The sequence below is a fragment of the Mya arenaria genome, chromosome 8 (assembly GCF_026914265.1).
Source record: "Mya arenaria isolate MELC-2E11 chromosome 8, ASM2691426v1".
NCBI classification, from domain to species: Eukaryota; Metazoa; Mollusca; class Bivalvia; order Myida; family Myidae; genus Mya; species Mya arenaria.
This window is the reverse complement of record NC_069129.1, coordinates 21,321,773-21,349,082: the sequence shown is the minus strand read 5'-3', so window position 1 is coordinate 21,349,082 and position 27,310 is coordinate 21,321,773. Positions and strand designations below refer to the sequence as shown.

Below are 27,310 nucleotides of genomic sequence, written 5' to 3'. Positions count from 1 at the left end.
CGTGGCAGGGTGGTTTAACTTAAATGATAAAAACAGTCGGTTAAATCGACATTCAAGCAGTGCATGCCTTCACAAGGGCACACTTACGAAATGCACCAATGTAATGGGCAACATAAGTAATTCACATAAAAAAGTATAATGTAACTGTATATACTGAAAGGTCCTGCCTTATACGAGCTCACTGTGAATACACAGGAATATGTTATCACCGTAAATGTACGGGAATACATATGCTGGAAAAACAGTTATAAAATATCACCGGGAAACAATGTCAGCCCATGATCATCATGGTTACATGGGAAAGAAAAACAAGAAACATCACCATGACTTACTTGTTTGCATGGAAAAATATAACAGCATAATCGTGCATAACCAAGATGTCACCAGGAATAGCAAGGTAAACCTGCTACAGAAAGTAACAACATGAAGCTATGTCGGATTTACTGCCGAAACATAAAACACTTAGAGCACATTTAGGCTCATCCAAGTAACCCGGCCTTATATGTGTTATAAACAAAATGACAAGTTCGGGGTTCCCCCTTTATGACACACAAAACTGATGACAGCACATTACTGTTTGCTGAGACCCCATACAGGCATTTAAAAGAATCAGGCCAACTTATCAATCTGTATGATAAACGTAATGATTTTAATTTTACAATAATTAACTACCCTATTTAGATAGTGATGTTACTAGTTCACCATCATATGGTGTTTTATTGCATTGTTGAAAAAAAATTGCTAGAATATTTACAGATATCAAATATTTCAGCTCTCGCAGTAAACTTATGACGGAAAAACTTGTGAAACAGGGTTTCAGATATTATAAATTAAGGAAAACTTTCTCAAAATTTGTAAATGGTCTTTATAATCTTATATCAAAGTACAATAGTAGTCTTAAATCGCTGATTGCTAATAGTATTGCTCATCCTGATTTTTATGGTGATGTTTTTAGATGAATTCCTGAAATAAAATAAAGGGTCACATCCTTACTTAATTAAGCTTTCAGCCCTTTAATTTTATGAACATTTTGCAAATTCGTGTTATCTTTAAAACCTTCTTTGGCTGACTCTACTAAGCTTTCAGTCCTTTGATTTTATGATTTTTTTTTGCAGATTCATATTATCTTTAAACCGAATTTGGCTGCCTCGGAGTGTTTGGGCATGTGACGTCATTTTCCTCAAGTAGTTGACATAGGTTATCATTTATTTTTAATAATGTTTTCTTTATTTGTTCCCAGCTAATAGTGAGGGTCTTTTTGGGGGATATTTCATAGAATTGCCCTATTAATTCTAGAAATGAGCCACTTTGTATGGTGATAGTATGAGGTCTTGCGGATATTTTGCAAGCCAGACCCCAAGCGTCAGATCGAGGGTTCTCCCATAATCCAAGATGGCCGCCAAGATGGCCGCCGATTATTTGCCATTTGGGTGACTTGGATTATTTATGAAATTAGTGCTGTCATTATACTTTATTGAAACAAAATTTTATTAAATCCTATTTGTAATAAGTTAGTTATTGAAATGTGATGGTTTTCTAAATAATCATAAGTCGAGGTCAAGGTCAAAATCAAGGTCAAATTAAAAAAAACAGTAAAAAAAACATGATTTCACCACGAATAAGCACTGGTATTGAAGCAATGTGATGAAAAAAGGTGAACAATGTTTATATATTGAAAGCCCAATTCATGTTGTTTCATTGTATGATGCTTATGATATTCTAGTTTGTAACCATGACAACCAAATATGGTTTCTAAGGTGACTATCATTTTCCCCGTGGAGACAAAATTTCGGTTTATTCTAGTTTTGTCCTCTTTACTGGTCCTTGATATTAACATTAATCTGAAAATTCAAATAATAAATCAAGATAAAGTATTAAGATCAATTTACATGACAGATTAATATTTGTTTAATTGTCTATTTAAGCTAAGATAATGGGTAAGAATGGCCGACTGTAAGTATGTAAGTATGCGAAAATATCTAAAATCAATCAATAAAACACAAAGATATGATTTGTTTTAGAAATGTGGAACATAAAGCATGTTTTTCTTAATATATGCATTAAAATATCAAACTAATTTATGAGTTTTAGCGACTTTTAATTGTGACTGAGACATTTGCTTGCTCAGAGTCTCTTCCCATTGCTGTAAATCAGCCATCAAACCAATGTCAGTATAGCATGGTCATTGTTCAATAATATTGTATGTTATTGCCGTTTTGCAAAGAAACAGAGGAAGAATGGGATCCACATCATAGCAGGTATGTTTCAGCACTTCAGTTACATAAATATATGATAAACTTTTATTAAATAGCTTTGTTTAATTTATGGGTTTCTTCTATGAATTTGAGTACAATGTTTGCAAAACAATAAAGTGACTCTATTTTGCGTAGAAAATTAAATAATAACAAATAAAAATAAATACAATACATCTGCATGTTATACTTGACCTTATTTTTTGTTGGAATTTGATTTTGTGGGCATTGCACTGGTCCTTATTGCCTGTTTTTCTAAAACTTGAGTAGTACCTGGATGTGTACCAGTTACCGGATTTGGTTAGAATTATATTTTTGACTACAAAAATACAAACTGACTGCCCACATTATGTTTTGAAAAGGCAAACTCATCATGTTCTAACTATTATTTCACATTTAAGTTATAGAGTGCGTCATATAAGCTTTTTTGATGTGCGTGTATACAGTATATCTTTAAAATGTTCCATTGCTATAATATTTTTTTTTCTTAAATGCATGTAAGGATTCCATGCATTGCATGGTTCCATAAATGACAAAAAGCACTGTGTGTCATAACTTTCTAACATTACTAAAACATTTGTTTACTAAGATACTAATCAAATAATGTCAAAAAAGATTTTTGTAGGAAAACCTGAACATATTGAATTGATACAAAGGCAGAATGCATGTAAAAAGGAATTTATCATGGATTGGACAAAATGTGTATTATGCCAGGATAACACCAATGTTGATCTTGTTAATCCAGCTGGATATGAAACATTTGTTGAAGATATTGAGCGTTATGATAGGTAGGGACTGTGTCCGTATAAACTGCATAGTTCCTTAAAGGGTGAGAGTCAAAAAGTTGCAGAATTACTCATTGCGCATGCTGCGAAATGGCACAAAACATGTAGAAACAATGTTGGATTATGGAAATATCAACGTGCTGTAAAACGCCAAGCATCCTCAAGCAAAGATACAGAGGAAAACCTAAGACTAAAAGTGACCCGTCTAAGTAGCGGCGATGCTGCAGCTAAAGTAATGACAAAATGCTTGTTCTGTAATAGTGACAATGGCCAAATGCATCAAGTATGCACATTTGATATTGATGAAAAGATAAGGAAATGTGCATTGGCGATAAATGACACCCTACTTCTTGCTAAACTAAGTGGTGGAGATCTAATATCTCAGGAAGCACAATATCATCTAGGATGCCTGTATGCGCTGTATTATAAAGCATCAGCGTTGTCAAAAGACTGCACATCTGAGACAAGCTACTCCAAAGCACATGGCAATGCCTTAGCTGAACTGGTATCATCAAGTGAAGACATGCATAATGAGTCTGACACTTCTATTCCAGTTCTCAAGTTGTCTGATCAGGCTAAAATTTACACTGCAAGAGTAAATGAAATGCTCAGCTACGAAGTTTCACCGCGTATAAATACATCTAATTTGAAAGAACGAATCCTTGCGCGGATTCCATACTTAGAAGCTTTCAATTATATGTGAACTCTCTGATAGAACTAGTGCCATGGTTCTTTGCACTTGATCACAATAATTATGCCCGCTGGATTCCAGTACATATCAAGGACATGTTACTTCTCAAGAAGAATGTTCCTGTGGTTGCAACTGAATTTGAAAAGGGACATTTTTGTTTGAAGAAGACAGCTAGGAGATTTTCTGCACTTCCACTGGATCTGGCACATGAACAAAATAATAAATTGATTAAAGATGATGGTGGGGCAGTTGGTTTAACAGAAAACCCGGCACAGTTATTACGTTGGATGTTATGTTATGTGGTCCTGAATTAGCCAGGCTTATTCATGAATATGAAGATTCCAACAGTATTTCTGCAGCTCAGATGAGCAATAAACATCATGAACAAACAAGAAGTATTCAAGTCACGTTTCAGCAACAAGTGAGTGAGCTGGTATCTGTAATACATGACCTCGAGAACCCATTTGCTGAAAAATCAAATGATTTGTTAGTTCTTGACACAAGAGATATCGTTGATCAATCTGTGGCTGAAAGCATCAAAACTGTAACAGAATTAGGCAAAGCTCAATACAATACATACGTACGTGAGAGACTTGAATCACAAGTAAAATCAGTGGCTGATACAATTAAACAAAACAAGTTGCCCTTGTTCAGTAGACGTTCAGTACGAAAAGCAACAAAACAGAAGCTTGAAGTTTCATCGCTGAAAGAGAACTGTGCCCTCTTTTCGCGGCTGTATGTGTCATGTCAGGTTCGGAAAGGTGATCTTAGTGAGTTTTTTGCACATAGCCACCCTCCTTCGCTGTCACAGTTTGGTGAATTACGCACTGGAAAAAAGTCTGATCTGATGCCATGTCTAGAAAACTACTGTCCTGAACCAACTTCTGATAAGCCAACAGTTGATGCTGTGTTGATTGATGGAGCTGCCATTATCAATATGTTAAAACCACAGAAATGCAACACATTTCAGGAATATGCTGCTAATGTGTTCTTGCCTTACATCCAAAGGCAATTAACAAATACATGTAGAGTTGATATTATCTGGGACAGATACATTTCAAACAGTTTGAAAGAAGGGGCAAGACAAAAAGGAGGACTTGGTGCTCGTAGAAGGATATTGGCCGAAACAATGATTCCAACAAATTGGGAAGCATTCCTAAGAAATGACGATAACAAGAATGAGTTATTCGAATTTCTTGCAACTGAATGCAGCCACATGCCTGTTTTGTGTGAAAAATGTGTCCTTTCCACACATAGAGATGACGTTGTCGGAACAACAATACCAAATAAACATCTCATAGCACCATGCACACATGAAGAGGCAGACACCAGGCTGCTACTTCATGCTGCTCTTGTTGGCAAGTCTGAAATGAGCAAGGCAATGATTAAAACAGTTGACACTGATGTTGTCGTCATAGCTGCAGGAATGTTCAGCAAATGTGAATTGGATGAGTTATGGGTTTAATTTGGTGTTGGAAAATCCCTGAGATATATACCAATTCATACTATGGTATTAAATATTGGAGAAGAAATGGCCCAAGCTCTTCCAGCATTCCATGCTTTTACTGGTTGTGACCAGGTGTCTGCATTTGGTGGCAAAGGGAAGCGGACAGAATGGAACACATTATTGTCAATTCCTGATGCAATTCAGGCATTTAAAGTGTTAAGCAGCACCCCCGATGATGAGCAAATCAATGTGTGTATGCCGATAATTGAACGATTTGTAGTTCTCATGTATGACAGATCAAGTATATGTGAAACAACTAATAGTGCCCGTCAAGAACTTTTCACACAGAAAGCTCGCTCCATCGATTTGATACCACCCACATCTGATGCCCTGTACCAACATACACAACGGGTGGTATACCAGGCCGGCTTCTGTTGGGGACAATCCTTAAGTCCATCGCCAACACTACCTTCCCCAGCTTCGCATGGTTGGACAAAGGAAGAAGACCCCAATTCAACATGGCAACCAGTGTGGTTAACACTCTTACCAGCAGCAAAGTCATGTATGGAGCTTCTGAAGTGTGGATGTGACAGGGACAAGGGCTGTCGTGGGCGATGCAAATGTGTGAAGGCTAATCTTCCATGTACAGCCTTGTGTAAATGCACTGGGCTTTGTGATAGACTGTAACTTTATTTTAAATGTGTAATTTCACAAGTAGAGTTTTACAGTAAACTATAGTGTAGCTATTGCATAACTTTGTGTATCATATTATGTCTTTATTGTGTAAGCTTGGTTTACCATACCCATAATTTATAAAAACTTGTCCTCTGTAGTAAATGCAACCAGTGTGGCTGCTTTACACGATCTACTTATGGTATTGCTTATGATATTTCCCTGAATAATAAAGTTATATAAGTATATATATATATATATATTAATTATATACATTGTTTACAGCAGAAACATAGTTTGTAATATATTATGCAAAACAAACTTATAGTACAACATTATGACATTAACATACTTCGATTTATTATGTTATATCGTATATTTTTCGAATTTTTCATTGATTGACCTTAATATGACCTTGACCCTGACCTTGAATTGTCCTTAAGTGTTTTATTCTAAAGCCTACTTCTACTAACAACAGATTACTGTTTATTGGATTTGTGTATAGCTGATACTTACTTAGAAATAAGGTTATCTATCTAATTAACTATAAATGGCGGCCATCTTGGCGGCCATCTTGGATTTTGGGGGACCCCTTGATCTGTCGCTTGGGGTCTGGCTTGAAAAATATTCGCAATACCTCATACCATCACCATACAAAGCAGCTAAATTCTAGAATTAATAGTGCAATTATTTCCAAAAAGACCCTCACTATAAGTACAATGATGCTTTTTATTATGAAACTCTATGATCACACAGTTTTAAACATTTTTTTTTATAAGGCAGACTGTGTGATGCTCGTAGATTCAAACAATGACTGCATCGTATCTTTGAACAGTTTTTGCATTAGGTGCTCTGAATTGTATTCCTCCGTCTGCAGATAGAGTTGGGATTTCTTATCATTGAAGTACTTGGGGTTTACCTATAAGTTTATTATTATTAAGTTCCATCAATTTAATGTATTCTTTGATAAGATTTACCTTTTACTTTTTTTCTTTATTTAGGATTGTTGCTATAAGAGTGAGGTTTGTGCACGTAAACTGTTTTAAACCCTCAGTAAATTAACATTTTACTGACCGTTCCAAAGCGGTACCTAACAATCCTTGATAAACATACCTAGTTTGTTTAATATATAGAATGTATGCACAGTGATGTTTGAGGAGTTTTGTGCTGTTCCTCCATGTTTCTTGTTTGTGATTTTTTTTGTTTTTGTGTTCTATGTCTTTGGCGTTTACCCAGTGCCATTCAACCGGGTTTAAGTTTATTTTTTTTTTGCTTCTTAGCTTGTTTCTGTAGTTTTTCACATCAGTAATGTTGAACAGTTCTGTGTTTTTGTGTAAATATGCAAGTACCTTCGTAAATATGTTCATCGTTATAAAAGTAACACAACATGTTTCACACCGGAATGTTTTTGCATAACGTGGGGCCTTAATTCACTCTTAAAAAAATCAACACTGCTTCACATATGTAAGGTCAATACCCTATGTTGGTACGCATATGCATTTAAAAAAATCTCTGTTTGTAAATGCAGAATTTAATAATTCATAATCCATATACTTCTTGGGGATTTTGCCAATCAAAATGTTTCAAATTGTTCTCTCTCGATAGATTTTTCAACTTTGTATCTGTCACGGTGCTAAATGTCGCGTATTTTATTTGCATTGCTTAAACGTAATTATACTGATTGAGCTATTGTTAGAATTTTCCGTGTACATATTTTTTGTGCCCTTAAATGAGTATATGCATTGCGCAAGTGGTCTCTTGAGAGTCTGGCTCTTTCAAATAATGTGGATGATAGTTATAAGTAAATCATCGTTTTGCGGCATTTGAAAATATACGTGTGAAACCATTCGTGCTCGCTTGCTTCAACTTTCATGGAATCTGGTCAATCGCTCCAAATGTGCAGCTTAATAGCGTTTGGCGGAAATGCAACCTTGCACAAATCTGGTAGCAATTAATGAAGAATAGAATTTCAACTACAAAGTGTAAAATTGATCGTTGAATGGTGCCAAATATTTTTTAGATCACACGTAATTAAAAGCATAATTTTAGGGACACACTGTAATACAAATCGAGCTGCTTAACTTACTTTGAATTTTACTGAATTTACATTAGAAAATGTAAATGTATCAAAACTGCTTGGACTTTGGATTGATAATGTCCTAAAATGTCATTCACAAATTAACAAAAAAGTAAAATTTCGCTTCTGAAGAATATCATGTTTACCTCACAAAAAAGATGTAACGTATGTTTTAAAATGCGTATATACCCCCTTTGTTTTGTGTAAAGATAGTGATTGTTACTTAAAAACGTAACGACCCTGCAGAGTAAAATTGCAAACGTAAATCTCAAACAACCACAGCATTGCAATCCAATGGATTATCAATGGTTAACTTTTACTTATCAATACAAATACTACTGTGCCACTATTGTATATAAAACGCGCAATGATGTGGGCCTTTGTGATATGACAGCGATGCTTAATATTTTCAAACAATGAATAATATACGCTCAGATCGGCTTCAAAACATGACTTATATTTAACAATACAACCAAGTTAATATTTTAAGGATTTAATTTCTTACCACAGTATGAAGGTATGGAATGACATGCCAGGCGACATAAGACATTTGAAAAGATAAAAAAAAACTTCAAATATAAATATTAAGCTTCTCTTTTAAATACTAAACCGCAGTTTTTCCGTTAGATACTATTTTTATTTTTATGACATAATTATTATTATGTTCTATACATAACAACAATGTACTGTATACGATGTAACTGATGTAACTGTCGGTGAAAGAATGAAATTAAATGAAATAAATCGTTATGTACAAATACAATCTACAGTTCGAAACCTTACTGATACAAATGAAATATTATTTTACAAATGGTTTCCAATAAGTATTTATATGTTTCTTTTAATTGAAGGTCATAATGTAAATTTGTTGTGTTTTTTAAGTTTTGTACTGATGTCATAATGTGTAACCACCTTCCTAAAATGACTATGTTATAATCTGTGCAAAAACAACTAAAATCTGCTGTATGGCAACGAACGACTCGAATTGGGGAAAAACAGACTTCTCTTCATTTGAGTCCAGAACTGCATTGGTGCATAAAAAATGGATGTATATTGTTAATGACGTTACAGTGTTATCTTTGTTTACGGGCTATGTGACATCACTTCTTTTTTGTTGACGATTTATAAAGTTCCTTCAGTTCAGTATGAACTAGAATGTCATTTCGTCATTTAAATTCGTTTCATTCCCTGACCTTATCAGCTACGAGCTGCACATATTACCCAATTTCTTTTTTTAAGCATTTCAATGCTTGTCGTTATATCCATTCAGAAAAAATATATATACTAGTTACTTGCATATTGTGCAATCATTTCTTTTTATTGACCTGAATGAAATACGTTTCAACAAAATAACCCATTGAAATCAAATTGATAGGTGTTTGGAATAAATATTTTTTAAATAGTTTCAAATACTATGTGTTGAAAATGCTCATGTTTCAGAAAGTCCCTTTCACTATCAAACTTGAAAAACACGCAATTGCATGAATGATTTACATGATTCGGATTACACTCTGAAAATCATGCCATTCTTAGGTGTGTCTATTATTTGTACACAAAGCACTTAACTTAACCCCAAAACGTACCAATAATCGCACTAAATATGGGCAATGAAGCACAATCGTCAGATTACTCGCTCTAAGTTAGTCAAAATTAAACTGTATTCATTTTTAAAGTTTATTCATTTCTCGTGGCATGCAGCGTTTTTAGAACGTATATCACTTTGACAAAACACTTTCATATAACGCTAATCATGAACATTAAGTATGTATTGACGCCATCTGAAGCTGCCTGAAGCTTCTAAGAGAACAGAATGTTTTGGGGTTAATACCTCGTACTGACTAGAAACTCGAAAGCCTTAATGGTGGGTAGTATGAATAAACGGCATTTATGTACATTAATATTGACGAAACAATACATTCAAATACACCAAAAGCTTCTACAACCTATACCTCACTATAATACGCTGTGTTCACGGTCATAATACATTGTTATATTTTAGCCTTTTTAAAATATTTTACGACCGTTTTTCAACTTTACAAGACTAAATTAAGTATTTCGGCTCGACAGTGCTCATCGTAGATCCAGAATATATAGACATGGTCTCTCCCACTTTGATACCCAAATCATTTGCTAATTCCGAACCTCCGTCCAACCAAATTTCAATCGGAAATTATCAACTGTTAAAATAATTGCTTTATTTTTGATATGCAGAATGAGCATTCAATGCAATTGTCCCCTACTCAGTGGTTATATATGGACATACATTGTTAGCGTCCATCCTCTCTCCTTTGCTGTTTTAAGCTTTCACCCTACAACACAACTTTGTTTTGTAAGCCTCCCACTTCCACCCCTACCGTGCTACCTTCCCTCTTCTTAAAAAAGCTTTACGAAGATGATCTTAGCGTCTTTTTGAATAAATTAGTCGTGACCCGATAATGTCTTCATTTAAGCTTCTAAATGTTTATACTACAGTATGGCTAGATGCGTGCTTTACTATCTAGTACCACTGATTTAACAAAAGATTCGATTTATGAGTAACAGTAAAACTATAAACAGTGGTTATATTTATAAGATTCATTATCATCAATAATTATCAATAATGCATTTAGATAACTTAGTACAACTCCGATGCGAAGTGAAATCATTTTATGTGTTTAAAATGTTGTAGTATTCACATTGTATGGGCATCAAGAAGCAGGAGACACATATTGCAAAAATATAACAACTATTATATATTTAGATTTTGTAAATATTCGAGTACCTGCCTCGAAACGGTCTGTGGAGACTGAGAAATAACGAAGTGGTGATTTACACAGGTTAAACCGAATCGCAAGCCAATTCACATCTAGTAGATACACGAAAGTTTGAAACTGAAAATATCACTTACAATATCTATTTAAAATGGTTTATATTAAGTTTCGAAAGTGGAATTAAGTGAAATGGTGAAAATAAATTAACAAAAGTACATCACATAGATATCCGCACAACAAAGAAATCTTGCTGACCAAAACATTTCCGTAAATGTCAATAAATTTCCTCAAACAAGAACGGCAGTTCGTATTTAATAGAATATGTGTGATTGAAAAAAGGTACCTGTTCTGTTCATTGTGTGAACCAAAAAAACAAAGCAAAGCGTGTTCTTTGCAAGCGTCTATTTGTATTTTGACATTCTTTATGCCATTGTGCAAAATGTAGTTAGCACAAACATAAAGGCTTACATCTCCTCTATGTAAAAACATAAAAGACGATCATCATTTTTGCTTATAAAAGAATTATTCTAGACAATGAAAACACATCTTGCAAACTTGACATTCTTATCATAGGGATATAAGTGTACTTTAATCTGATGCAGAATCATTTTGTTGAAAGCCGCAGTGATGTGATTCTTGTATTCATTATTGTACTTGTATAAACATTCCTTAACATCGTTGTTATTAATAACATTGAACCCCTTTCTGCCAATGCTTTCTTTAAGACAAGCTTAATGTTATGTTACTTTTCAACGACATTTTAAATGCATTACGTCGACATCATGTTACCATTGTAAAAGCAATTACTATCTCACAAATGTTAAACTCAGCTCATCACCTAGATTCATAAGTTGCCCGTTTCAATCATGGCCATAGGGATAAATGGATGACGCATAATCGTGGTTGATAAGAAAACTTGCAAATTGTCAGTTGAGATTCTGCAGATTCGAACATAAAATGGACATTAAATTGCATTTCCAAAAATTTTACAGATGAGTTTAAACAGTACGGGCGTCGGTCAGTGTCGATATCGACGGGATTCCAACTGAAAGCGGCGACCCTCGTGATGATGTAACATCAAAAAACTTGGAGAACGTAAAAACACTCTGACTTTGGAGCCTTCTGACATCGATAAGGCCGGATCGCAATAGGCCAGAGTTCATCAGAACAAGGACCACAATGATACAATTCACAGACTCAAAGGCAAGCGCGCTTGAATATAACGCCAGGATGGCCATGGTGGTGGCATCTACGTACATGACTCCCTCACGAAGTATCGCTAACACGAAATTTCAAGTTATCATTCTAAAACCTTGGTGTCTGATGGGAACGTGTTTTGAACTTGCTTGTAGTGAAAAAAAATCCAATGCAGGAACATTGACGCCTTGAAGGCAGTGCAACAGGGGGCCGTCCAAGCTTACCAAGACACCACATTCACCTTAGAGAATGCTGCCGTTTATCATCAAATTATCGTCACGTTGCTTTGTATATACACGATGTAATATGTTAGAAATTCCCCAAAGTTCGTGAAAAGAAATGTGTTTTATTTCGACTACTACATAGCATCATAAAACAATTCGTTTTAATATGTTTTTGTAGCTTTCTAAGAACACATAATTTGTTTTATGTAGGGAGAGTTTTAATCTAATGTCCGCATTACTAATAGGCTAAATGAAGATCTTTTGATAAAGAAATATAGCTGAAAACAAAGCTATTTTTGGCATTTCTTGTGATAGTATTGGTTATACTCCTTAATGCAAATGTCCAACTGATACTTATACCTTTATTATTTAGTAGACTATTAACATTTTTATGTTCTTTCTTCTTCACTTCTTACACATGTCCAACAACGTTATATTCCATAATCCCAATGTCCAATTGCTACTTACTCTACACTTAGTATTCATTTGACTAGTAACATTCTTGTGTCAGTTTCTCTCCCTTGGACTGAGCTTACATATTTTTCACTACAAGCATTTCTTACGCTAATATTAGTCCATGCATACATACGTTACTTAAGACCATGTGGATTATATTTTGGAACAGCAGACTTCCACGTTCAATTTCGAAACTTATAATATTTGTTATGCAAAATAACTATAACTTGTGCTCAATGTTCTACAACTCTGTTCATTTCTGCTAAACCTTAAAGAAGACATGCATTTGTCTTGCCTCGTGATGTCAATATCCTTATTTTATTTTCATCACTGTGGTATGCTTTTAAGATTTTACACTGACATTTTAACTGAAATGAATGAAAGGCCTCGTCGCTTGACCTTCTTTATAAATATATATGGATATAAAAAGAGAGTTTGATGCATTGCTTTCAAATAATTTATGTCGAATCAGTTGATAATCATTTGCTGGCTTTTTGGTAATTTCTGTTAAAATGCATAACCTACGTGTTCAATTCATTGTCATTGCCATTGTTTTTACTCTTGATTATGTTGTCGCTTTGTCCTCTTTATATTCAAAACCCATTGATGTTCGTCGCTTATGTGTTAATTTGGATTTTTCGTAATAGGTAATGAGCTAATGGCGATTACGGCAACAATGGGGTTACATTATAGTTGTAGGCAGCGAATGTTTTTCAAATCTTATAATTTATTTAAAACTATCGACATTTCATACAATTTGCATCGCATTGATACTGGTTGCTAAAATATCCATACACTTTAAAATCAAGTATGAGAGAAACTTTAATTTGCAATTCGCAAAAATATTGATAATTGATCAATACATCAATTCAATAAATTTAAACACACACAATATAATGACATTTCTAAGTTTGAAAAATGTATGACATTCGAATATGTGACTATAAGACCAAATAATAAACCAAGGTACAACACAGAAGTCCACGTACAAGTTTTAACGACATAGCCAAGACATTTTATAGAATCTGACACAGATGTATCATTTATAAAACTAAAACAATATGGTCTCAATGGAATGTTATTGGATTGGCTAACAAATTATTTAAAAGGCCGAGGTAAAACCGTTTTTTTAAAATCTTCTTTTAGAATCAAAGGTATTACGAGGTGGTGTCGATTCGATCCTGTTATCTTATCTTATGAACGTAAATGGCATAGCAAATTCTCTACTAAGCATAACTCGTTTCTTCCGGAACGACATATTTTAGCTGTTTCCTCCCGAGATGTTAATATTATGGAAGACACAATAAATCATGATTAACATTATACCCATGTATGGTCAAAACAATGGCTGGTTGAATTTAACCTAGCTAAAACAGAGGAAATTTTATGACCAATTGTGAAATAAATAGTCCAATATTTATTTTTAATAGTACCTTTGTTCAACTTTTTCACATGTATCTCGGTTTGGCACTCAGCAAGGATGGGTTTTGGCAACAACATATTAATAAAATTATTGCAATAGCATCAATAATACTTGGAACTATTTAAATGATGAAATTTAAACTAAAAAGCCAACACTTATGCATATACATGTGTCATATCTTCGCCCACATCTATAAACCGGATCATTACTTTGGAATAAGTTTGCCCTATTTAGAAAAACATTTTTTTAACTTTGTGTTTATATAAAACAAAAACATGAAATATATCCTATGAAATCAAACATAAATTAAAATATGAAAAAAAACTGTTGCATATAAGATTCCATAAACTTGACAATACTATGCTACTAGCAAATGAGCTATTCCCTGTAAAGAGGACAACCTAAAACACATTTGTGGTTACGATAAGCACATGAATTTCTTTATAACATTCACTTCTAGTCAGATAGAATCTGTCATGCTCTTCCAATCAACCAGTCACAAATTTTCAATCAATTAATTCTATTGTGGTAATCCCATTATTTATCGATAAAATCATTTAAATGAGTGGGTGGTCTCCTTGTAGTTGTGTGTGTGATATTTATACCTTTGTATCTCTAGTTCATTGTTTGGATTTACGTACAAAATATATACCCAGGTATTATATTCACTGGCCTAATATGACCAAATCTAATAATTTGATGTAATAATGATTAAATATTGAATAATATTGCTACTTATTTATTTTTCGCTACGGATAAAAGAAATGCTAGCTTAGCATATTAACATGACTAAATACATTTCATGTATAGTTATAGCTGATACTTTTCTCCTTAAGATAAAATGTTGTTAAAATGATCTCATATTTATTTCATATTTGTATAACATTGTATTTTGCTGTCATTAATGCCATCTAGTATGTGTTTTGTGTACTGACAATGTTCTAATTGAATTTGCTAATAAAACTTTGACTTGACTTGTTAATATTTCCATTGCTATTTTTTAGTTTGCGACTACTCGGCTTGTATCTGTAGATTTTATTGCATTATTGACTAATACAAGGATGTTATTTTGTTATTGGATTAAAGGAAATTGTAATATTTTTTCAAATTGCTTTGAAAAATCTACCAGACAATCTCGACATAAAGCCGTAATAAACGACTGGAACATTCGACCAAGCTCTGGTAATGGCAATGCCTTCATCAATTACTGCAATGATTTTAAAATTTGGCCTAAAACATTAAATTGAAAACATTTTACCTCTTTTAGATCCTGTTAAGCTCATCTGAATATCTCAGAAAAACGACTCCTATTATTTCATTTTGCGATCATTCCTATGCGTAACTAGCTCAAGCGGACTATACGACCGAGTGCGATAGAAGTCCTGACTGAAATTCGAAACTAAAATTATTATCTTTTGCATAAACGCATTTAAATATATTCGTTACAGTAAGGCATATGTATATATAGTTTTACGTATTATATTAACTGATGATAAATTTGGCTGTTTAAAGATAAACTCTTAAAAGAACAATAAAGCATTCCAACAAATAAACAAACAATGTCGTCAATATTTATAAATAATGTACGCATTTTAATACATAACAGAGCCCTGCCGTTACGTGATTATTGGCACAAGGGGGCCAAAACGGTCCAACATTTCGTCTGGTGAATGTGTTAAAGCGAATACTCCTCTTTATTTTTGTTTAAATTTCCTACGCTTTCCTATAGTACATAAGTTCTCAGCAAAGTAGACAATCGTATGCATGTGTAGGACTAGCTTAATTGAGCTGAATAATAAATGAGTTGGTTGTTTGTTTCAGAAAATAAGATACATTCTTAGTCACAGAGTATGTATCCAAAAAGACAAGAGCTTAACATGAGATATAATTATACCTCCTTAATGGCATGTGTGCTCATTGTTTTCAGATTAACGCGGATTGAGACGTACTACATTAACTAAATGTGTTATCTGATAATGTTTTTATTGGTATGAATGTAGTTCATGTGAATAATACACTTGGAAGTACAGGGACAAGCCCAGTAGTCAAATATTTAAGAATAGTCATGTTTAGAGGATGAATGCTAGGGAACAAAATACACTTACAAACTTCTTTATTCAAACGTTCCAATATATGGGTAATTGGGTCAATAATATAACAAAAAATATTACTCGTTATTCCAAGGCTATATTAGCATTCAATGTAATTCAACGCAAATTCGTAAACTGTTTAATGTACTCTTGTTGCCGATCTTCTTTTTCTTATTGATACATGTATATTCTGAGTTATAGTGAAAGGTGTTTATTCTTTGTTTTAGGTATACATGTTTGTCAATGACCTTCAATTAACTACCGTTTTTTAACGTCTCCGTACAAATATGTTTATACATATTGCTTTGACTCTTTCGATCATTTGGTGGAAGGGCAAACTGCAAACCAGTTAAATACCAACCACCTTTGTTAGAATAAAAAAGGATATAAATGAATACACTTGGACAGACCGTTGTTAAAACATTTGAAAACGTACGAACATACTATATCTGAGTCATTTTATGATTGAACGCCTGATGCCTGAAACGGAATAGGAACGCAAAACGTGAGGCTTAATAATCCCTCCAACGGTGTAAATGTGTACATTTGGACATGTTTTGTTAAGTGCCGGTATGATGGACCTAAAAGAAATTGTTTAGCATGACGGAATCAGAAACGCTTGCCCACTTAAGTGTAAGTAAAGCACCTTCAAATCGGGTGAAATTGGGCCATTTTTACGTTCAAACAACCACTGAATATCAATACCAGATTATTCAAAATCATAACTACCTTTGAAAGTAATATGAATAAGTTGACTGATAGTTTGACATCATTTATGATTGGCAATTAGTAAAATAATTGAAGAAGTTCTTCTGATTTTTTAAGCTAGTATTTGAAATTGAACATCTGGCTAAGCAAAAAAGTTTATAAATACATCAAAAAAGAAAAAAGGAAAATCGCTAAATCACACTACAATGAACTGATTAACGCCATGATTCACAGCATTGAAAACGAAACAGATGATAGATCTAGAAACATATTATTTAGATACGTTTTGAGAATGCTACTGGTCGAGTGGTTGTGGTTATAAATCATCGCTTGATACTTTCGTAGATTTTACTTTTCTCTCAATAACGAACTGAGCCTGGAATAGATTTGATAGTGCAAAGAAATTCAAGAAACGTTTTAACACAACAATATCCCAACTCAATGTTTTGCTTAAAATAACGACTAATGTGTGTACGAATGCGTGGTACAACTTATTTATGTCCGACTGCTTGACATGACTTCTGTCTGTACGACTGATGGATACTACCTATCTTTGTAAGATTTATTGGTACGACTTACGTTTGCACAACTGCTGGGTACGACTTATGCTTGTTCTACTACTACGACTAATGTTTTTACGCTTTCGAGATTTGATTTATGTGTGTACGACTGCTGGGCACCACTTATGTTTAACGACTATTCTGTACGACTTACGTTTGTACCACAGCTAGGTATGACTTTAGTTCGCACGGCTGCTATGTACATATTATGTTTGTACGACGGCTTGGTACGATTTATGTGTGTACGACTTCTAAGTTCGTTTATTGTTTCTACGACTTCTAGCTACAATTAATGTTGCTATGACTGCTTTTTCATTGCAATATTTTAACAAAAGGTCTCGGTATACGCTGCACATATTATTATTTCACAACTCGAATATGTGTACACTATAAAAAGATGAATACATCAACGAAGGCTCGTTTTGATTTACACTTATACGGTGTACACCGAGTTAAAATTGACAAGATTTTATCTGCACAGTAGCATGTCCGCTTCTGGCCGATTTAGATGTTACAAATAATTATACTAATACTTTTATTATCAGGTCAAGATACAGTTCGATATGGAATTACATCGAAAAGGAAATTCAACAAAATACGTAAATAAACTGTTCAATCTTGGCTTATTTCGAGAAAGATACATAAAACAAGGAAATGTTTATTAACATGTTTTGAACAACATATATCGTTGAAACATGAAATTAAAACTCTATGACTTCAGAAACAATACTAAATTGAATAAACTATTCATAATATTGCATGTTAGCTAGAAACTGTCCGAAAAGATATTTGAACAAACAAATTAAACTTTTTCAATTAATAGTCTACCTACGTATACGTTTTTTGGTTAAGTAGTATGTATTGAATTACATATACACAATCATCATGTCAGAACACCGTAACACTTTTCGAAATCATACATACTTTTTTCTCTTCAAAGTTGAGATATTCTGTTCTATTTATCGCTGACACCAACTTCTGTAATTAATGATTTTGTGTGCAAAATAGTCTGATCAATATTGATAGGCATATCTTTTCTTCACATAAAATAGCCCATTTCCCAGGAACCAGGATAAAATTTGCTGTGATAAGTGTTCCCTCACTTCCCGCCATTATCATGAAATTTCGACTGCTTAAATATTGATTTCGGCTTATACATAATTCAAGACAGTATCAAGAGCTAATGAATAATTAGCTTCGATAAACCTCTAGATAATGTATATATGAAATATAAGTAAGACCATTACGAACGCGGCTCCTGTCATTGTTAAAAGACCGCACCGGACATGACTGAATTTTGATAGACTAACTTCAAACTGTTGGAAGCAATGCTATTTACTGTCAGTAGGTTTTTGTAGAAACAGATAAACTATTTTAATTCCATTTGATGAACTAATACGTACTGAATAATGTGACAATTATGGATCCATTTGTGCCGAAATATTGATCAATGAATTGTAAAATCTACAAAGGCCATGCCGAAACATCAAAAGTCTTTAGCAAGACCTCTGCACATTAGTGTTAAACCTGTATATTAATTATATTTTTAACACAAAATCTTAATGCTTCATAAATAAATCACATGCATATAGTTGAAATATGTTTATGTCGTGCGTGCTACATATGTCGCATGTTTAAATATGTTTTGGCAAACGAATTAAAATGATATTTCAAGTGCAAAAATGCTAAATGCACAATGACTATGAAAATAAGAATAACTCGCTTGCATTACATCATTTACATACGCCCACACAAGCGTGTCCTGGGTTGCTATATAAAAATCACCACAGGCTCGCTCAAAACGAGGCTCTTCAAATGCCCTGACGGGTTATATCCGTTTTGATGAGTGCACGATCCGTATTCAATTAATCTTGATATGATAAAAAATAGATTTTCTATTATTTTTTCGTTATTATTTTTAGCGAGATAACATTTACTTAATGTGATTAAATGGGTATTCCTGTGAGAACAACATCCTTTTATATTCAATTGAAACAGTATATTTATGCTATGTTTGTACTCTTATGAGTACAATATTCAAATAAAAAACTTGAGGAGCAAGCACACTAGTTATTTCATAAAACAGTGCTAGTGATAAACGCTTCGAGCGCGGTTTGACTTATGCGTTTTAGAGTGACTCAATCAGAATATTTTGCAATGTAGTTCTTTTTGTAAATATTGAAATGATTTGACTTTGTCTGTAACACAACGCATACGCTATCAATGAGATAATCAAATATGCAAAACAATTGCATGGACCATTCGTTTCATCCGCCTGAAATCAAATTTAAATCAATTGCATTGTTATATACCATGCGCTGCTGTAATTAACCTCAAAGCTGCTTTCATTTAAAATTACAATGCTGTAATCAAACGCGTTCCCAAACACATCATATTTGATCCTAAATTATAGAGTTTCACGTTTCTTATTGTTCTCATCTATAATGGAATGTGATATAAGAACTGTCTCGTAAGCATACAATTTATTTCAATATTTTTGAGTAATCACTTTCCATACATTAATAGTGTTATACTATAATTGTTTTAAATGTTTAAACTAAATAGAAACTGTTACTGTTGATTTGAAACACTTCAATCCAATTATTTCACTCATCACTCAAAGGTTGTAAAAATATCCAAACGAAATAGCTTTTATGAATTATCAATATTTATTAAAACTTTTGTACACATAATTATAATTGAAAACTATTAACATGTACATCAAATTGTTTGTGCATGATATAATTATTTTTTATGAGGATTTGCAATAAACATCATACAAGCAATGGAAAATGTTAAACTTAAAATAAACTGTACAGAATGTATTCAATATACATGCTTAAATGACTTTTAAACCATGTAGCCAGGTTTTGTCTTATGTATGAAATCATTTTTATACAGTTATATTTTAAAAGTAGCAAAGTATTGACAAAGAACAACAACAAAAAATGAAAATAGAATGTTTCGAAAATGTATTAAAAGAGAGCAAACTATGACGTAAAGAGATTTTCACACTCATGGCAAGACGGTTGCATTGGGTTTTTACGAAAAATGAAATTAAGTAAACGTTTTGGTCCAGGCATGGAACATTTGGCAAGCTTGTTTTGACAAGGCTTAACATCAAAGGTGGGCGGATCTATCGGTAGTCCTGGGGTCTTGTGCAGGCGGATTTGACTCAGTATTCCAACCAGAAGTTCATCTATGTGGTGATTAAGAGCAGCGGACGTTTCACAATATTTAGAGTTGTACTGTTTGGCTACGGACCTTCCCTCTGAAATATATTACATCAATATGTAAATGTATTGAAGGACTTAAAACAAATCTTTAAACGTGACAAAGCCAAGTGCACCTGAATTTATTCGTTCAAAGCCATAACAGCAAATCTAAGAAAATGGCTGCTATAATTTGAAGAATATACATTTTTAAACATTATTTTTATTACAGAAGTTTTTATAAATGCTTTCATTTCAACAATTCATGGAATTTTTCGCAACAATCTGTTTAGTTAGATATTTCTTAACATGTTAGATCTTTTTTCCGTGAAATCAACTTCTTCGATATGTCTTTATTAAACTTCATCATTATTTATTTACAACGTAACATAGCAATTGTTTTGGAAGTGCATTCCATTTCATAGAAAACTTAACGAATTGGAAATAATTCATACCGTTTGCTATTCCATATTAGTTCACATTAAGACTATTACTAATGGCCTAAGGCAATTTACTAAAGAAGAGAGAAATGTTACGAGAAATGCATTAAATGATATAAAATGTTACTGGTTTGACAGGTATCAATAAAGTTTAACATGAATAGTCGTTAAAATGCCGTTATAGAGTTTAAGGTCGAGATAGTTTCTTCAATTGCTATTATCAATCACACAATGTCTGGATGGTTTCGTGATAATGATGCATTCCATTGTCATTATGAAATATTCGCTCAGCGTCAGCACACTGTGATGCAATATAAACGGTTTAAAACACATAACAAATGTCAGTCTTTCTCTTTATCACATGTGTACGGTATCAAATAGACAATGATAAATGTATTTTTCATGATACAATGATGAAACAAAGGCAACAGGGAAAATAAACCTTTCACAAGCAACAAATAGTATTACCTTCTCTCGTGACCTTCCGTTTTCTCACAAGGTCGATCTTATTGGCGATAAGAATGGTAGGTTTGTCTTTAATTTCAAGTTGATGGCGAACGTGGTACAAAATGTCAACAGCCACCTGATAACTCGCCCGGTCTGTGATAGAATATACCACTGCAAAGGCGTCAAAAGTTTGACTGGGCATCTCCTGCAAATGAAAGATAACGATTGTGTTTATTTGTATATTTCTCTGTATTACAAAAACAATTTTAGTTCACATTGAGAAAGGTGTACAGTTTGCAAACGATGTATATATTTAAGACCACCCATAATGCATTATGTCTAGTTTCTGAAATATATATGATACCGAGCACAAGTGATAAAGCGACAGACAGACATTTGTTTTGCGTTTGATCCATTTATATGTTAAGTGTTTTGTGAGGTAAATATCTACAGTCAATCATTTTTTAACTGTATCGCGGAAATTTAAAAACGTTAACATTTTTGCAATTTATTTTTATCACAGTTCTTTTAATTGATGTCTTTCACGACTAATATATTTTACAAGGCGGTATTGGTTTTACATTGTGAATAATTCATACAAAAGCTTGCAATTACCTGATTTATTTTTTTGTTAAATTCAAAACGAGACACAATTTACTTACTCAGGTATGCTAAAGGCTCGTATGTAAGTTGCAGGAAATGAATATTAGCTGTGTTCAAAGTATTATTAAGACGGCAACACAGCGCCAAGCCATTGTCAAAACCTGCTTTATGAGAACCATGCACTTTTTACCTGCGAATCAAGTGGCCGGTCAACAATTTCTAGTGTTGACTCTTCGGAGTTTAACAGCACTGTCACGTGGCGATCTGTGTCATCGTCATCTGCAACAATAAAATGAGAATAGAATACAATAATTTCAACATAGAATTATTTGTACTTCATTACTTAGTTATACGAATCAAGACAACGATGAACGATATGGTTGATCTTCTTGGTGTCATTACAGCAAACAGATGACATTTGAAATGTTGAGCATTTCTTGGAAAAAAATCACATGCCCCATTCTGTTTAAAGCTACATTCACACAGATTGACAGTTTTGACCTCTTTTTATACAGTTTTATCTCAGATTCAGCTTATGTTGGTATCAATGCCTTCAATTCAGTCAAATAAGTTTACTCACAATAGAACAGAAATCAGTAATTTGGAAAACTGACTAAACTTTCATTTTCTCCCAGCGGTATTAGTAACGCGTTTAGCCATAAAAAAGCAACATTCGGATAATATGAATACTGGCGATTTAATCTTTTCTCAGCAATCTTTCAGTTGTGTCAGTAGGTTTGAGACTTTTACGCAAAAAATTGGCTCAATGCAAGACTTAAAAAAAACAAAAAGTTGTCAAAACGTTACATCAGTGAGAGTGCCGCTTAAAATGACTATTTATCGTTCTTTGTCATATGTTATTGCAATTCATGTGGTTATAGAACGTGTTCGTTTTGTTTTTTGGTTTACGATTCGGTTTTCTAGCTGAATGAGCATTTTTGTACTTGATTTCACCCTGTACCTCAAAACGAAATGGATATCGTTTAACTATTGTAAGGTATGATCATTGAAATTCAAGTTTTATCTGTGATACCTAAGAATTATAAGTTACCTGTTATAGCGAAGAGATAACATAATAAATAAAACTTTGCGGCCTTGATCGAAGCGTTATAAGAATGCTTAACGTATATTTGTACTTATGCTTACCTGAAAGAAGGTCATATTACTCATTAGAAAAATATGATAATAAGAAGGAAAATTTCCCTAGACAATCCGAAAAATGCCAGTCTGAACCGGAATTTATTTCTAACTAATTTTATGACATTCCTTCCTAAATAGCCTGTGCAATGTTAGGAATCTCAGTCCTTTGACTACTATTCACATTCTATTTGTGCTTCCTATGAACCTTACGTAAATGCATTGGTAGAAACAACATAGCTGTGCGTAGCGAAGAAGAAAGATGTATGTATAACGTAGAAAGGAGTTGACATTTTCATCTTTGTTTTCTTTCTGGCCCACTAAAACAGTTTTCCACGTGGCCAATAATTCTCTTACAAATAAGTTATTATTTTATCCGATTAATAATTAATAAATCTTTCAATTCTCAGGTGCTTACATACTCATGCCATCATATTGCAGATGCTAATATGTTAATACGCCCTCATATTACAGATGCTAATATGCTAATACGCCCTTAGATTACAGGTGCTAATTTGCTTATTCACCCTCATTTTACTAGTGCTAATGCTAAAACGTAAGTTGCGTTGTGATATTAATAAACACCATAACAATTATAGAATGAATATAATAGATATTATCAGGTTTTTCAGGTTTATAATGTCAAAGCTGATGATGACATACAGGAAAATATAGAAGCCTTAAAGGTTGAAATGTGGGTATTTATCAGCACGAACAATTTGTCATGATAATTATAGTTGATACCAGGATTATTGCTCAATCATTTAAATGTCAGAATGTTTATTACATTTGTCACGTCAAACTACAATAAAAGAGAGGTTACGAAACACGACGTGTACGCCAACAAGTTCTTGTAGCTTTGGAACAGGCAACATGTGAGTTAAAAATTTCTCTATAAACGTGAACCTGGAGACACACAGTTGTCAGTACATTAATTGTTCAGTTGTCAGTACATTAATTGTTCAGTTGTCAGTACATTGTTCAGTTGTCAGTACATTGTTCAGTTGTCAGTACATTGTTCAGTTGTCAGTACATTGTTCAGTTGTCAGTATATTGTTCAGTTGTCAGTACATTGTTCAGTTGTCAGTACATTGTTCAGTTGTCAGTACATTGTTCAGTTGTCAGTACATTGTTCAGTTGTCAGTATATTGTTCAGTTGTCAGTACATTGTTCAGTTGTCAGTACATTGTTCAGTTGTCAGTACATTGTTCAGTTGTCAGTATATTGTACAGTTTTCAGTACATTGAAGATGTAGCGCACACACCAGTACAAATATATTTTAGCAATAACTACTTATCATCATTGAAACAAGGAACAATAAAATGTATATTCCAGCTTCTTTCATAATGCTTCTTTACAATGATAAGCTTAAGTTAATGAAGATAACGATATTAGATAAACCTTGCAGTGGGTATTCTTGACAAGTTGTGTGTTAAATCAAACGAATGCGTGGACGTCAGTCATGTCTTGTGTGCGAATGTTACAAATAGTTCTCATTTCGTACAGGCATATATTTTAGGATAATTTTCATTTCTCTATTTAAAAAAATAAACAATAACGCACGTACATACAAAGTTATTTACCTTTTTAGGTAAGATAATTGTAATGAAACTTAACATTTTCGATACAGCGGTGATATACCAGTCTTTGTCAATAATATAGTAAAGCTTATGCCTTTTGTTTAAATTCAGAGATGATGTATGCTTTAATTAACTGTATAAAGTACCCAGGCTTAAAAATACAGTAATCTATGACCGACTTTTTTGCCATTCGCATCGATAGACATCATTATCTAATTTCAAGCAAGTTCCAGTATTGTTAACTCTATACACGCAAGCAATAAAATGTCAAGATACTCGAAAGGTTTGCGATCACGTTTCAAAGAGGTAATGCTTATTTCAAAGCTTAATCAATATTGTATCTAATATACATTTCTAACACCAAATGCGACTTAACAAACTAGAAATATATTTATTGCTTATATTGTTCAATATTGACTTATTCATGAAAAAAATACATTCAAATTTCAAAGCATATATGGTTAGATCATGTTGAAAATAGCGATATTTGTCTTACCGTTCTCTGTTTCAAATGCAACGAACTCCGATGTCATAAACTGATTGGTCAAAGATGTTTTTCCAACTCCTTTGTCCCCAACCATGGCAACTTTATGAATAATGGTATCAACAGAAGATCCCGTACTGTCCGCGGTTCCACTGTCTCGGGATTGCGTGCTGTTAATTCGTTGCCTGCTGTTGTTATGCGATCTAGCTCCCCCATGCTCACTATGCATTACACTCCCGGTTGAGTATATACTATTGGAGCTCCGTTTAAAAGAGTCCCCTCTGTTAACAATGCCTCCTTTCGATGTGGTTTTAAATGACCGCACTCTTCGTAATGGCTGTTGGTCAGATGGTTCCTTCTGTTTATGAATATTGTCGAAAGATACGCTTAGACAGTTCGCCGAAGGTGATGGTAAACTTCTTCGTCTTGGTCGGTCAATATCGACATTTAACAATTTGGGTCGGGGTCGGTTACGGAATGAGCATGAACGTCCATGGTGAGCTGCTGGGTTTAAACTAGAATGGATATCAGATCCATGTGGAGATTCCCGCATTTCCATTCTTCTTTGAAATAGTTGGTTTCTGTCTGCAACTGTTAGCTCTTCGATGTCCGCTTGGGAGTCATTTGAAACCTCACGGCGTATTTTAGGCACACTTAGTTTTCGCTCAACTTTATTTGGATCCATTATATATTTCTTTGTCATTCCTATAAGCAATGAAAATCAATTCAAAGCAGCAGTAAGATGAAAATACACAATGAAACACGACTTAAATATTATGAAACATTTATACATTTTAGTTGTCACACTGTAAAATTTACGTTAGTTAATCAACGTTTGAATAACTATTTCTTATCATGTATTCCAGGACCTTTATTAACGACAAATCAACCTTATGTCTTTCAAAACAATTAATACAGTACAATTTATACCTGGTATTTCTTAGATCAATATTCCAGCTAAAAGTCTCTCCAATAGCACCTTCGTTGTAACGCCGTCACAAAGACTTAATCCTACCAGAGAGATCCGCTTCTATTATATAGATGCTCTACAGCTCTATGGAAATCACGTGATTTCCCCGACTAGTCAGACAGACTTGGCACGGAATAATATTGCACGTAGTATCGCGTTTGTACTCAATGTTCAATAAACAAAACGTTTGTTGTTTTTTGTTGTGACAGATGTTTATTAGGGTGTTATAGCTACATGGCGCTTGTTTTGTTGGCCTCTTTTTCTATTTGTATCGAGGTGACATTGTGTTGCTGAAAATCATACCGTTACTTAATATACCATACAACTGTTTGTTTGTAATAAAACTCTACGGTGCCAAGCTGGTAGTTAGCTATTTATTAAAAAAAAAACTTTTTAATGGCACAGGTCTTTGGCCCAAAATACACTGAAAAGACACAAAACATGCAAATACAGAAATGGCGTAATGGCATCATCTGTTTCCCTGCTACAGTATTTTAACACAATTTCGTAGTTTACATTTTAGGGATTTTACAAACTCAGTAATGATAAGTTGGAATCCGTCATTCGTGAATCAACAACACAAACAAGAACACACTGGACAGCATAAACAAACTTTTTATGATGAATTCATTTGCGATCAAGAACAAAACTGGTGTAAAGTGTATATTTCATATATTGACAGCATAAGTGTTAGTCATGTTTCTTTTCGGCTTGAAAAGTGTTGTGCCTTTTTTGTTGCTAGTTTGGTCTTGATTAATACACTGGATTTTTTTTTTTACTTTTTACCCGTCGGTTCCCTTGTAGTTTTATAAACATTTTCATTTGAACAAAGATTGTTTCTGAAGGTATCAAATGGTAAAAAAACTATAACGTTATATTTGTTAATAAACGAAAAAACGGGAATTTTTAATCTTAGGTGTATCTGAAATTTCCTCAAATATACCTGTTTTCTATTTCAGCTCATAGCTATAAGTAACTTTCCTAAACATGCAAGAAAACATGTTATGTTTAATGCAAAGCCTTGACGCTAACGTGTTATTATGATTCGGAACGAAATTTAACATTCTGTAGAGAATATTCATTAGTATTAAGCAAATACTCTGTA

General features: G+C 33.5%; 1 protein-coding gene across 1 annotated transcript; it reads right to left on the bottom strand.

Moving 5' to 3' along the window:
- Positions 1–19,901: 19,901 nt before the first annotated feature.
- Positions 19,902–26,258, bottom strand: LOC128243486 (uncharacterized). The gene is made up of 5 exons (XM_052961278.1): positions 26,166–26,258; positions 25,248–25,940; positions 22,225–22,313; positions 21,453–21,636; positions 19,902–20,603 (listed from the first exon to the last, which is right to left on the bottom strand). The coding sequence occupies exons 2-5, from the start codon at positions 25,936–25,938 to the stop codon at positions 20,323–20,325; spliced, it is 1,245 nt and encodes a 414-aa protein (XP_052817238.1). The 5' UTR covers positions 25,939–25,940; positions 26,166–26,258; the 3' UTR covers positions 19,902–20,322.
- Positions 26,259–27,310: the final 1,052 nt, after the last annotated feature.